The 12,464-nt window shown below is 46.0% G+C and overlaps 1 protein-coding gene and 1 long non-coding RNA gene across 2 annotated transcripts in view; both read left to right on the top strand.

The window, feature by feature from the left end:
- The first annotated feature begins 3,461 nt into the window (after positions 1 to 3,461).
- LOC118559108 lies at positions 3,462 to 5,432 on the top strand. Its single transcript, XR_004928646.1, has 3 exons — positions 3,462 to 3,554; positions 4,907 to 5,081; positions 5,168 to 5,432. It is a non-coding gene; the product is annotated as an uncharacterized LOC118559108 (long non-coding RNA).
- Positions 5,433 to 11,542: 6,110 nt separating this feature from the next.
- The window catches only part of LOC118559109, a 1,953-nt gene continuing 1,031 nt past the window's right edge, over positions 11,543 to 12,464 (top strand). The window contains exons 1-4 of the mRNA XM_036129833.1: positions 11,543 to 11,557; positions 11,653 to 11,828; positions 11,913 to 12,161; positions 12,242 to 12,464. The exon at positions 12,242 to 12,464 is cut by the window's right edge and continues 45 nt beyond it. Coding sequence (XP_035985726.1) covers positions 11,760 to 11,828; positions 11,913 to 12,161; positions 12,242 to 12,464 — 541 coding nt within the window. The 5' untranslated portion in view covers positions 11,543 to 11,557; positions 11,653 to 11,759. The remainder of the gene's footprint in view (positions 11,558 to 11,652; positions 11,829 to 11,912; positions 12,162 to 12,241) is intronic.

Genomic DNA, 12,464 nt, shown 5'->3' with positions numbered 1-12,464 from the left:
AAACTCCCACCACCACATCTCACACAACCGAGAGCCAAGCAACATCAAAAGTTTGTGTGTTTGCTTGATTGTCAGCCCTCATCCGCCCCTCCAGCTGGCCTCAGCTGAACACCTTATATGGCGGTTGTCTTTAATCTTGATTGGCTCCTTGATTCATGAACCAATTTGGGCAAGTGGCTCCAGCCTGTACACCCAACCTGAGGAGGAAACAAAACAAGAGGGGAAGGGGGAGAAACACCACAAACATGTCCTGAAGACATGTAACACCCCCACCCTTTTAAATCCAAACCAAAACCTTTGGGAAATCCAACATCAAAACGCACGTGACAAGGCATCCGCCAAAACGTTCTCAGACCCTTTTTTATGACAGATCTTTAGGTTGTACTCTTGGGTCATTAAGGCCCATCGCATAAGACGTTGATTTTGATTGTACATCCTGGAAAGAAAGACCAATGGGTTATGGTCAGTGTAAATAGTTATGGGTTCCTCACTCGAGCCAAGATAAACTTCAAAATGCTGCAATGCTAAGAGTAAGGCAAGGGTCTCCTTCTCAATAGTAGAGTATTTACTTTGATGACAGTTGAATTTTCTCGAGAAGTAACTCACCGGATGCTCCAGACCATCCTTATCATCCTGTAGAAGAACAGCTCCTACCCCAACTGCACTTGCGTCTATGTCCAGCTTAAATGGCAGACTGAGGTTTGGGGCGGAAACAACAGGTGAACAGGAAAGCAATCCTTTAAGGTTCTCAAATGCATGCTGGCATTCTTTGGACCAAGAAAAAGGCTTTGAAGGACTAGTCAAAGCAGTCAGCGAAGCTGCTACTGTTGAGAAGTTTTTACAAAAGCGACGGTAGAATCCTGCCATCCCGAGGAATCTACGAAGCTCCCTTCTGTTTGACGGCACCGGAAAGTCAGAAATTACCTTGACTTTTGCATCCACAGGACACATTTTTCCTCCACCAACCTTTTGACCAAGATATATAATGGAACCTTTGCCAAACTCACACTTTGAAAGATTGAGAGTCAGTGAGGCAGCCGAGAGGCGTTTGAAAACCTCAAGCAGAGTGGCAAGGTGATTGGTCCATTCACGAGAGTATACAACAATATCATCCAAGTATACCCGGCAGTTTGGCACATCTCCCAGTACTTTATTTACAAGCCTTTGAAATGTAGCAGGGGCATTACACAATCCAAAAGGCATCACCGTGTACTGGAGAAAACTATCTGGAGTCACAAAAGCACAAATGTCAGAAGCACTTTTTGTTAATGGCACTTGCCAATATCCTTTTAACATGTCAAGTTTAGTGACATATGTTGCTGGTCCAATTTCATCGATACAATCATCGATGAGTGGCAAAGGATAGGCATCAGGTACTGTTACAGCATTTACCTTGTGAAAGTCTGTACAGAACCTTGGACTTCCATCAGCCTTTATGTCCAGTAAACATGGCGAACTCCACGGGCTACAACTTGGAACCGCAAGTTTATTTGTAACGAGATAGTCCACCTCCTTTTTCATTATTTCCCTTTTTGTAGGGTTGACACGATATGCTCGCTGTTTTATAGGTACTGGGTTAACCAGAACAATGTCATGAGACACTACATTAGTCTGAGTAGGAGTATCACCGAACAGACATTTGAAGTCCATAATGAGTTGTGCAATGTCTCCAGCTTCGTCATTCGATAAGTGTGACAAATAGTGTGGTAAGTTAGACAGAACCTCACTATTACTAAGCCTTCCAACATGGGGGCCATCTTTGTCCCTGACCACATACTCCTCAGCAGAATGTGAAGCTAGACAGGCTACAGGGGAAACAGGCTCTACCTGACTTTTAGTTTCTTTATCACCACCATTTTCTCTTGAATGATAACGTTTTATCATGTTAACATGACACAGTCTAGTCTTACGGCGGCGATCAGGAGTCCAAATAATGTAGTTTGTGCCACTAAGTTTCTTCTCCACAACATATGGTCCAGAAAATTTTGTCTGGAGAGAAGAGCCAGGCGTGGGTAGCAAGACTAAAACCTTATCACCAGGTTTAAATTCACGAGCCACTGCTTTCCGGTCATAATGTTTTTTCATTTTAACCTGTTTTGAGGTTAAAGAACGTTGACCTAGAGAGCGAGCTGCCTGCAGGCGCTCTCTCATTTTTGCAACATACTCTGGGATACTCTTTACGGGGTTAGCCGATTTGGCCCCTTTTACCCAAATTTCATATGTTAAATGCCATGAATTGTCAAGAACTGCACCCTAATATCAGGGAGACCGAATTTTGACATTTGGGGTAGGTAGGCAGGTAGGTGCAGGGCTGGTGCTGAGAGCTCCTTGCTGTGTGTGAGGTGGAGCAGGCTTCTCAGTGTGTCTCCCCTGCTTCTGGATGCTTAATTGGCTACGCCTGCGGTCACTGACCGTACTCTGGGTCGCCTGAGCCGAACGCAGCTGTAATTACTTACTGTGTTAATTAACATCTGACCGATGAGCAGAGTGAACCAGTGTCCACGCGGACTTTCCCCCTCCACCTTCAACCGACTTACACGGTAAGTTGCCTTTAGTTTGAAGCATAGGGGGGGTCCTTGTGTCTCCGGGACCCTGGTGTTCAGGAGACGGAGAGGCGGCGCCATTTTATGCGGGGAAAGGGGGCTCTGTTCCTGGGTTTGGGAAATGAATAAATCTAATGTTATTGTATCCTATTTTTCAGATTCACATATCAACATGACACCCCCCAAGCAGAATGTTTGCTGCCCGCTCTGTCATTCTGAATTTACCTATATAGGCAAACACCTAAGGTATAGTCACGGCATTAAAAATTCAGAAGAGCGGAAGATATTGATCAGGTTCAGTAACGGGAGAATCAATATCAGAAAAATGCCCTGTCCAGTGGATGGATACATATTGCATATTGACCAAGCTCACCCGGAGATGGAGGGGGAGAGGAAGGCCCAGGTGATTAATGGTTTGAAGTACCAGGTAACGGTGAATATGCTGGGAGCTCTGAGCGCCACAAACCCAAGCCCTCCGATGGTCTCACGTTTACACATGGACCCAAGAGCAAGAGAGGAAGCAGGTCAGCATCATCCAACATCAGGACCCCTTGATGATGATACATCCTGCACCTCGTGCAAAGAGCTTGGGGCAAAGAACCTTCAGCTTACATCAGACTTGGGGCAACTAAGGAAGAAATTGCTTTACCAGCACAGATGGGCAAAAAGGGCAAAAAAGGCAATCAAACGACTGGAGGAGGTGTGTAAAATGTTTATTATATATCAACTTTACCCAGGACCAGAGCACATCTGCTGGGCAGGATAGCTCCATAGCTCAGGCCTGGTTGTACCGGCAGAACCAGAAAACTTAACACTGAACCTTTATTTAACAGGACCTCCAAAAGGAATCCACATGCCCGGTTCCTGGTGTGGACGTGGATGTCCTGGTGGGGTCTGGATCTACCTCTCCAGATGAAGAACCACAGCCCATCACCAGACCTAAATCAAAGCAGGAAAGCCGGAACATCCAATGTTTGGTGAAGGCGTACCCAAAATTCCCACTAAGCATATGTAAGTAACGTCACTGATTGCTGTATTTTTCTATAAAAAAAAAAAATTCTAAGTGTTGAGAACCAGGGGCACACAAGGGGGCGCTGTCAGAGACAGGGCCTCGGGCTGGGCCTGCAGCAGCGGGATCTACCCCCTGTCCTTCTGGAAGTCTGCGCAAACTTTAAAAAATATTTTCTAAGTGTTTATGGACCCAGAGACGCGTAAGGGGTATTTTTAATGCTTGGATCCGAATATAGGGCCCTCTGTCTGGGTTTTAATGAACGAAATAACCCGGTGTTCCTTCTGGAAGTCTGCGCAAACTTTAAAAAATATTTTCTAAGTGTTTATGGACCCAGAGACGCGTAAGGGGTATTTTTAATGCTTGGATCCGAATATAGGGCCCTCTGTCTGGGTTTTAATGAACGAAATAACCCGGTGTTCCTTCTGGAAGTCTGCGCAAACTTTAAAAAATATTTTCTAAGTGTTTATGGACCCAGAGACGCGTAAGGGGTATTTTTAATGCTTGGATCTGAATATAGGGCCCTCTGTCTGGGTTTTAATGAACAAAATAACCCGGTGTTCCTTCTGGAAGTCTGCGCAAACTTTAAAAAATATTTTCTAAGTGTTTATGGACCCAGAGACGCGTAAGGGGTATTTTTAATGCTTGGATCCAAATATAGAGCCCTCTGTCTGGGTTTTAATGAACAAAATAACCCGGTGTTCCTTCTGGAAGTCTGCGCAAACTTTAAAAATATTTTCTAAGTGTTTATGGACCCAGAGACGCGTAAGGGGTATTTTTAATGTTTGGATCCGAATATAGGGCCCTCTGTCTGGGTTTTAATGAACGAAATAACCCGGTGTTCCTTCTGGAAGTCTGCGCAAACTTTAAAAAATATTTTCTAAGTGTTTATGGACCCAGAGACGCGTAAGGGGTATTTTTAATGCTTGGATCTGAATATAGGGCCCTCTGTCTGGGTTTTAATGAACAAAATAACCCGGTGTTCCTTCTGGAAGTCTGCGCAAACTTTAAAAAATATTTTCTAAGTGTTTATGGACCCAGAGACGCGTAAGGGGTATTTTTAATGCTTGGATCCAAATATAGAGCCCTCTGTCTGGGTTTTAATGAACAAAATAACCCGGTGTTCCTTCTGGAAGTCTGCGCAAACTTTAAAAATATTTTCTAAGTGTTTATGGACCCAGAGACGCGTAAGGGGTATTTTTAATGTTTGGATCCGAATATAGGGCCCTCTGTCTGGGTTTTAATGAACGAAATAACCCGGTGTTCCTTCTGGAAGTCTGCGCAAACTTTAAAAAATATTTTCTAAGTGTTGAGAATCAAACTTCATTATGAAACCTTTTTTTTTGTTTTTCAGTGGAATACATCGCGGAATATTGGCAGCACCTCAAAGGCTCCCATGGTCTGGGTAAAAGGATCGAAAATCAAAGATCCAAAGTGGGTAGAATCATGGCTTTCCTTTCGTTTATAACCGAGGGCCAGACAATCCTCCAGAATTGGACTTTCCTTCCCAATATGTCCAGGATATACCAGTAAGTATGTCTGTGATGCCTTTTAGTTAAGATAAAATGTCCCCATGTAAAATATTCCAATTATTTATTTCTGTGCATGTGGCCAGAGCATCTGCAGAATGGTGGAAAAGCGGAGAACACAGTGAAGACCTACCTGGTGAATTTGTCACAGTTCCTGGGCTACTTCAGGGACACTCCTCCAACTTCGTCAAGAGTTCCAAAAAGAGAAGTGTTTGCCGTGATTCGTGCTATCTCAGAGTGTATTGCAAGCCTGGGTCCACGTGTTGTCATGCGTCAGATACGTGTAAAGAAAAATAAGTTGAGCAGAACCATCTCCAAGGACCAACTTCGCCTCTGCAAAGTCCTGGCCAGGAGACGTGTTACACAGGGGAAAATGTGTTTCTTTTGTATTTATTTTCACTTGTTTGTTGTGTTTTGCATGCTTGCATTGTTTTGGTTTTTCTGCTTTCCCCTTTAACAACCCAAACACAATGGGCTGAGGCTGGTTGACTGAGGAGGTGGAGCTCACTAATTGCACAGCTGCGCCCAGGTGTCAGCAGAGGCTTATAAAAGGAGCTTGAAGAGAAGGGCAGGCAGAAGCTGACCCTGCAGGAGAACGACACACTGCCGAGCAAAGGAGCAGGTGGGAGCTGCATGCCAGAACAGACGGCCTAGTACAGAGGATCAGGGCAGAGGGAGCCTCTGCCCGCGCCTGTAACTGGGGATCGAAGAAGGTGTGCTGCAGACGGGTGGCTTCCACCAGGAGCATCATTTCTAAGCGGAGCTCAACCCCTGGTCCTAGTTGGTGACTTTTAAGACAATTGGTTAATTGCTGTTTTTAAAGGAAGAAGAAAAGGACTCTTTTATGGTGCCACTATTGCTGTGACTGTCCTTCTGTGGAATAAATCATCTTGAACTGGACTGTTTCACTGGTTGGGTTCTTGAGTTGTTTGCTCCCCCTTGTGATCAAGACAGAGCGTGGGGCCATATTGGCCACAGCTTATTTTGGCGTTGTTGACAGGATCACAAGTAGGGAGCAACACTCATACCCAAAGGTAAGACCGCAACATGATGATGCCAGTCTTCCCTGGTGCACCTTGGGTGCCCAAGTACAAAGGGATTGAAGGTGAACTTAAATATGTGGACTGGAAAGAACAAGTACAAGGACTTTTAAATGCTCAGGAATTAACAGAGTCAAGGAAGGTGGACATTTTAATAGGGGCTTTAGCTGGAGAAGCAAAGCAACAAGTGAATGTTTTAGATGAGACTGAACGAGATCAGGTCTGTAAAATTTTTAAGCATTTGGACACATTGTATGGTGATAATACTCCAGTTGCTGTGTTAAGGTCACATTTTTTTGGTTGCATTCAGAAACCTGATGAATCTGTAAAGTCCTTTACTTTAAGGTTGCGAGAACTATGCTGCAGGTTGCGGCAGCGCAGCTCTACTGATGCACCTACCGACGCAAATTTATTGGACCAGATGCTACTTGGCCTGCGTGAGGGTCCTCTGTCTCACACACTCCGAGCCTATGTGCGACACAATCCTAGGGAGGACTTTGCCGCCGTTCATCGAGAAGCACTACAGCTTGAAGAGGAACATAACGGCTCTCAAAGACTACAGAGTATGTGTTTTGCAGTAGGTGAGTCAACACAGAAGCAATCGTTATCTGACTCCAACTGGAAAGAAGAATTCAAAAAGGAAATAATGCATAATGTTAAAGAACAAATGAAAGAGTTGGCCAAAGAAGTAATTAACGATATCAGACCCCTTTTACAACAAAATCAGGTGGATGTTGTTGCTTCAGGGGCGTCAAGACCACTACAAAGACGACCTGGGTATTCCCGTGGCTGGACTAGAGATGGACAACCTATCTGCAGGCAGTGTAAGCGGGCAGGTCATATTGCCAGGTTTTGCCAAGCAGCTGATGGGGAACAGTCGGCTTTAAACTAGGTAACCCTACTGCTGAGGCCCAAGCAGTGGGGATGGGGTGTATAACTAACGACCAAGGGGCCGCAACACCATTCATTGGTAAATGTCCTACCATAGAGTTATCTATGGGTGGAGTGAGAATGACAGCTTTGCTGGATACTGGTTCTCAAGTGACATTGGTCCAGCAACAAGTAATGGACTATTATTTCCCTCAAATGAAAAGTGATAAGTCTTTGGTGTTTACATTAAAAGCTGCCAATGGCCTCACCATCCCATATTCTGGGTATGCTATTATGGACTTTGAGGTGGAAGGACTTAAAATACCTGAAAAAGGTGTTGTGATTGTAAAGGACGACTGTTCTACCCACCCACTTATTGTGGGCATGAATGTTATTGGGGCTTGTTGGGACACTGTTTTTAAAGGTGGAACATCAGCTCTCTCCCCTCAGAAGTGGAAGTCTCATCAGGCCTGGGAAGAGGCATTTGCTGTCTGCCAGAGGATTTCTGCCACTAGGATGGAGGGGGATTCCCTAGGTTGCGTCCGACCTGCCTGCCGCCAGGGAATACAGGTACCACCTAACTGTGAAATAATGATTTGGGGCCGTGCTTCACAGAAGATGAGGTCCAGGAATGGGCCGGTGTTGGTGGAGGCAATACGTGGATCAGGACAATGGGGGGCAGCAAGAACTTTGTCGGTGGTTGATCGGGGTCGCCTTCCCGTCAGGGTCTGCAACCCTCACCCATATCCATTACAAATAGGGCCCTATGAGAAGTTGGGCCGACTGTATCAAGTGGAGGAGACTGAAATCCAGGGTGCTGGTGACCTTAGTCTAACTATGGGATTGGATGGGGTGGTCGAAGTTGGTGTTACCGAAGCTGTAGAGATGGAAGAATCCCACAGCTGTGAAGAGGTGAACAAACTCCTAACTTCTGTGGTTTTACCCCCAGAACAGAAGGTGGAGCTTCAGGCCTTTCTGCAGAGGTGGAAAAAGGTGTTTTCAGTGGATGAAGAAGATGTTGGCAGAACAGACTTGGTCCAGCATACCATACACACAGGAAATGTAGCACCTATCAAACAGAGGTACCGACCCTTGCCTCCTTTAATGTATAAAGAAATGAAGACATTGCTGGCAGATATGCTGAATAAAAGGGTTATCCGTGAGAGCAAAAGCCCATGGGCCGCACCTATCGTTCTGGTGAGGAAGAAGGATGGAAGTCTGCGGTTTTGTGTAGACTACAGAAGGCTTAATGCTGTCACTCATAAGGATGCCTTTCCCCTTCCTAGGATTGAGGAGACCTTGACATCTTTAACAAAGGCTGAATGGTTTTCAACGCTGGATCTGGCCAGCGGCTACTGGCAGGTTGAGATGGATCCTAAAGACCGAGAGAAGACTGCATTTACCACGCCACTTGGCCTCTTTGAGTTTGAACGCATGCCGTTTGGGCTCTGTAATGCTCCTGCCACATTTCAGCGTTTAATGCAGCAATGTTTAAACAGCCAACTTACAGATTCTGCCTTGGTCTATTTGGATGACATCATTATATATTCACCAGACTTTTCCTCCCATCTACAACACCTCGAAACTGTCTTCCAGAGACTTTGGCAGCATGGTCTGAAACTTAGATTGGACAAATGCAAGTTTTTCCAGTCGCAGGTAAAGTTTCTTGGCCACCTTGTTGATCCGAATGGGGTGAGACCCGACCCTGAAAAAGTTTGTGCTGTCAAGAATTACCCTGTTCCAAATACCGTTCGCCAGGTCAGAGCTTTTCTGGGCCTGGCTGGGTACTACAGAAGGTTTGTCCCTGGTTTCGCCAAAATGGCCCGCCCTTTGAACTCCTTGTTGACTGGGATACCTGCTAATAAGAAGTCAGAAATAAAGGTTATTTGGACAGCTGACTGTCAGAAAGCATTTGAACAGTTAAAGACTGCACTTGCACAAGCTCCTGTTTTGGCTTATGCTGATTTCTCCCTACCATTTGTGCTTTATACGGATGCAAGTAAACAAGGTTTGGGTGCCATCTTAGCTCAGGTGCAAAGTGGTAGAGAACATGTGATCGCCTATGCTAGTCGAAGTTTGCATCCTGCTGAACGGAACGATGCAAATTACAGCTCTTTCAAGCTGGAACTTCTAGCTTTAAAGTGGGCCATCACCGAAAAGTTTAGAGACTACCTCACAGGAGCCAAGTTTACAGTTTTTACAGATAACAATCCAGTGGCACACCTTCAAACTGCTCACCTGGGGGCAACAGAACAACGCTGGGTAGCGCAGTTAGCCTCTTTCGATTTTGTTGTAAAATATCGAGCAGGGAAGGAAAATGTTAATGCTGATGCCTTGTCCAGATATCCTGCAGACACAGCACCAGAGGTCCAAGCTGCCTATGTGACTAATGCAGCAGCTTCTCCAGATCCTCAGGAGCCTGGACTACAGACACAGGACTGGAAGACTGCTCAAGAGTCGGATATGGACCTGAAGGTTGTGCAAAGGTATGTGAGACTGGGGACTTTACCTCAAGCACAAACCAGAAAGGATTTGTCAGTTACCACCTGCAGAATTTTGAAACAGTGGAGGAAACTCGTACTCCGGGATGGTGTTGTTTGTCGAAAAGTAACAGACTGTAAAACGAATGAAACTCTTTTCCAAGTTGTATGCCCCACCAGCAAGCGCAGAGAGGTGTGGGAGAAGTACCATCAAGCAACTGCCCATGCAGGAGTGGAAAGGACTTTGTCCAGAATCCGCCAGTTCTTCTATTGGCCCAATATGGAGAAGGAGGTGCATCAGTTTCAGTTGGGCTGCGTTGCCTGCAGCCTGCAAAACAGGGGGGAGCCTAAGGCCCCACTGCACCCTATATCTGTGTCTTACCCCCTTGAGGTTATAGGCCTAGATTTTCTTTCTCTGGGTAGACCTATAGATAGGTACCAGAATATCTTGGTCATGACCGATTGGTTTACACGCTACTCTTGGGCCGTTCCAACCAAGGATCAAACTGCCAGTACAACAGTTCAGGTGCTATGGTCACAGGTGATACAGACGTTTGGTTGCCCAGCCAGATTTCATACAGATAGAGGGCCAAATTTTGAGTCCGCTCTAATGCAAGAGCTCTGTAAGTGCTACGGTATCACCAAAAGCAGGACCACTCCGTATCACCCCTCAGGGAACGGAGGTGTGGAGAGGATGAACCAAACTCTCTTGAATATGTTGCGGTCTCTTGGAGCAGAGAGACAACACAGGTGGCCAGAGTACTTACCTGAACTGTTGCAGGCTTATAACAACACTATCCATGGCTCTACAGGCTATGCCCCTTCATTTTTGATGTTTGGTAGACACTTGAGACAGCCTGTGGATGTGGGTTTAGGAGTGGGACCATCACACTCTCAGCATGACATGGAAGGATGGGTCAAAGACCATCATGCAAAGTTGTCCTTTGCTTATGAAATTGCTAAACAGCACATGGCAAAAACTGCTTGTTGTAGCAAAAAGCAATATGACAAGAAAATGCAAGCTCTGCCTTTGGCACCTGGTGAGAGGGTGTGGGTGAGGGACAGAAATAGGAAGGGACAAGGTAAATTGCATCCAGGGTGGAATGACGAACCTCATGTTATCTTGGAGCAAGTAGGTGCAACAGGGGTGGTTTATAAAGTCCAGCCAGAAAAGGGAGGCCGTGAAAAGATGCTACACCGGAACGCATTGAAACTTTGTATTGCTCCTTTAAAGGCAGAAACCCAGCCGGTAGCTAATAAGGAGACTGTTGTAGAGACTAGCATAGCTCCCCCATTTTACGGTGTGATGCTCACCCCCTCAGCCCCATTCCAGGAAGAGGTTTTAGGACCTCGACGCTCCACAAGAGCAAACCTAGGACAACCTCCTGTTTACTATAGACCAGAAGACTAGTGACAGGGACTGTCACTGTGAAAGTGTGCGGGGATGTTACACAGGGGAAAATGTGTTTCTTTTGTATTTATTTTCACTTGTTTGTTGTGTTTTGCATGCTTGCATTGTTTTGGTTTTTCTGCTTTCCCCTTTAACAACCCAAACACAATGGGCTGAGGCTGGTTGACTGAGGAGGTGGAGCTCACTAATTGCACAGCTGCGCCCAGGTGTCAGCAGAGGCTTATAAAAGGAGCTTGAAGAGAAGGGCAGGCAGAAGCTGACCCTGCAGGAGAACGACACACTGCCGAGCAAAGGAGCAGGTGGGAGCTGCATGCCAGAACAGACGGCCTAGTACAGAGGATCAGGGCAGAGGGAGCCTCTGCCCGCGCCTGTAACTGGGGATCGAAGAAGGTGTGCTGCAGACGGGTGGCTTCCACCAGGAGCATCATTTCTAAGCGGAGCTCAACCCCTGGTCCTAGTTGGTGACTTTTAAGACAATTGGTTAATTGCTGTTTTTAAAGGAAGAAGAAAAGGACTCTTTTATGGTGCCACTATTGCTGTGACTGTCCTTCTGTGGAATAAATCATCTTGAACTGGACTGTTTCACTGGTTGGGTTCTTGAGTTGTTTGCTCCCCCTTGTGATCAAGACAGAGCGTGGGGCCATATTGGCCACAGACGCATCCCTGAACTTCTTGGTCAGACTTATTAAATTTGCACTATATTAAATTACTTACCTGACTTACTGACATCCATGTTCTAACCATTTAATTTTATTTTATTTTTTCTTCAGATGAACTGTCTGAGGACCCCAACCCGGAGGCGCGAAGGAGATATTTTGGGTACCTCAGTGTTTACCTAGCAAGCCTATATGGACACCGCACCGGTGTTCTAAAGAATATGACGGTCTCCGAGGTTGATGAAGCCCAGCAGGAAGCCACAGTCGGGCAAGCGGGCTTTGTGATCAATGCAAGTCTACTAATATTGGAATGACAAACGCTCTCTGTCTTGTCCCAATATGTCCATTAACACACACTCTCCTTTGCACCACAGGTGAAGGAACACAAAACCAACCGTGCGTTTGGCCCCGCACAGCTCTACTTAACTGTAGAGGAATTCTCATGGGTGGAGCAGTGGATGATCATCAGACAGAAACTAAACCCACCCACAGACCTTCTTCTCTTCACCGAAAACTTCACAAAAATCGAGAAACTCATCGTGCCGATGCAAGCCGCCTGGCATGACATGGGTTTTCCTGGGCGTCCCACATTCACAGACTTCCGAACATCAATAGCCACATACGTAAGTAATTATATCACTTTTCCACGTAATAAACCTAAAATAAAAAGCATAATATTGAAGAAACATCTCTATTTTTCAAGGCAAGGAATACTTTGTCACCAAGTGACCGGATCAACATTTCAAAGACCATGTGTCATGACACACGGACAGCAGACAAATTCTACGCGCTCCACCGCACCGCGTCAGAGCTGGCTCGGATCCGTCAGAATTTCGAAGCAGCCGTCAAGCCACCACGTACGACGGTACATGACACCGCCGAACCTTCCCTCCTCTCCATGTCAGAATCATCAGGTGATGGTCTTG

Source organism: Fundulus heteroclitus, unplaced genomic scaffold (assembly GCF_011125445.2).
Source record: "Fundulus heteroclitus isolate FHET01 unplaced genomic scaffold, MU-UCD_Fhet_4.1 scaffold_225, whole genome shotgun sequence".
NCBI classification, from domain to species: Eukaryota; Metazoa; Chordata; class Actinopteri; order Cyprinodontiformes; family Fundulidae; genus Fundulus; species Fundulus heteroclitus.
This window is presented reverse-complemented; position numbering and strand designations above follow the sequence as displayed.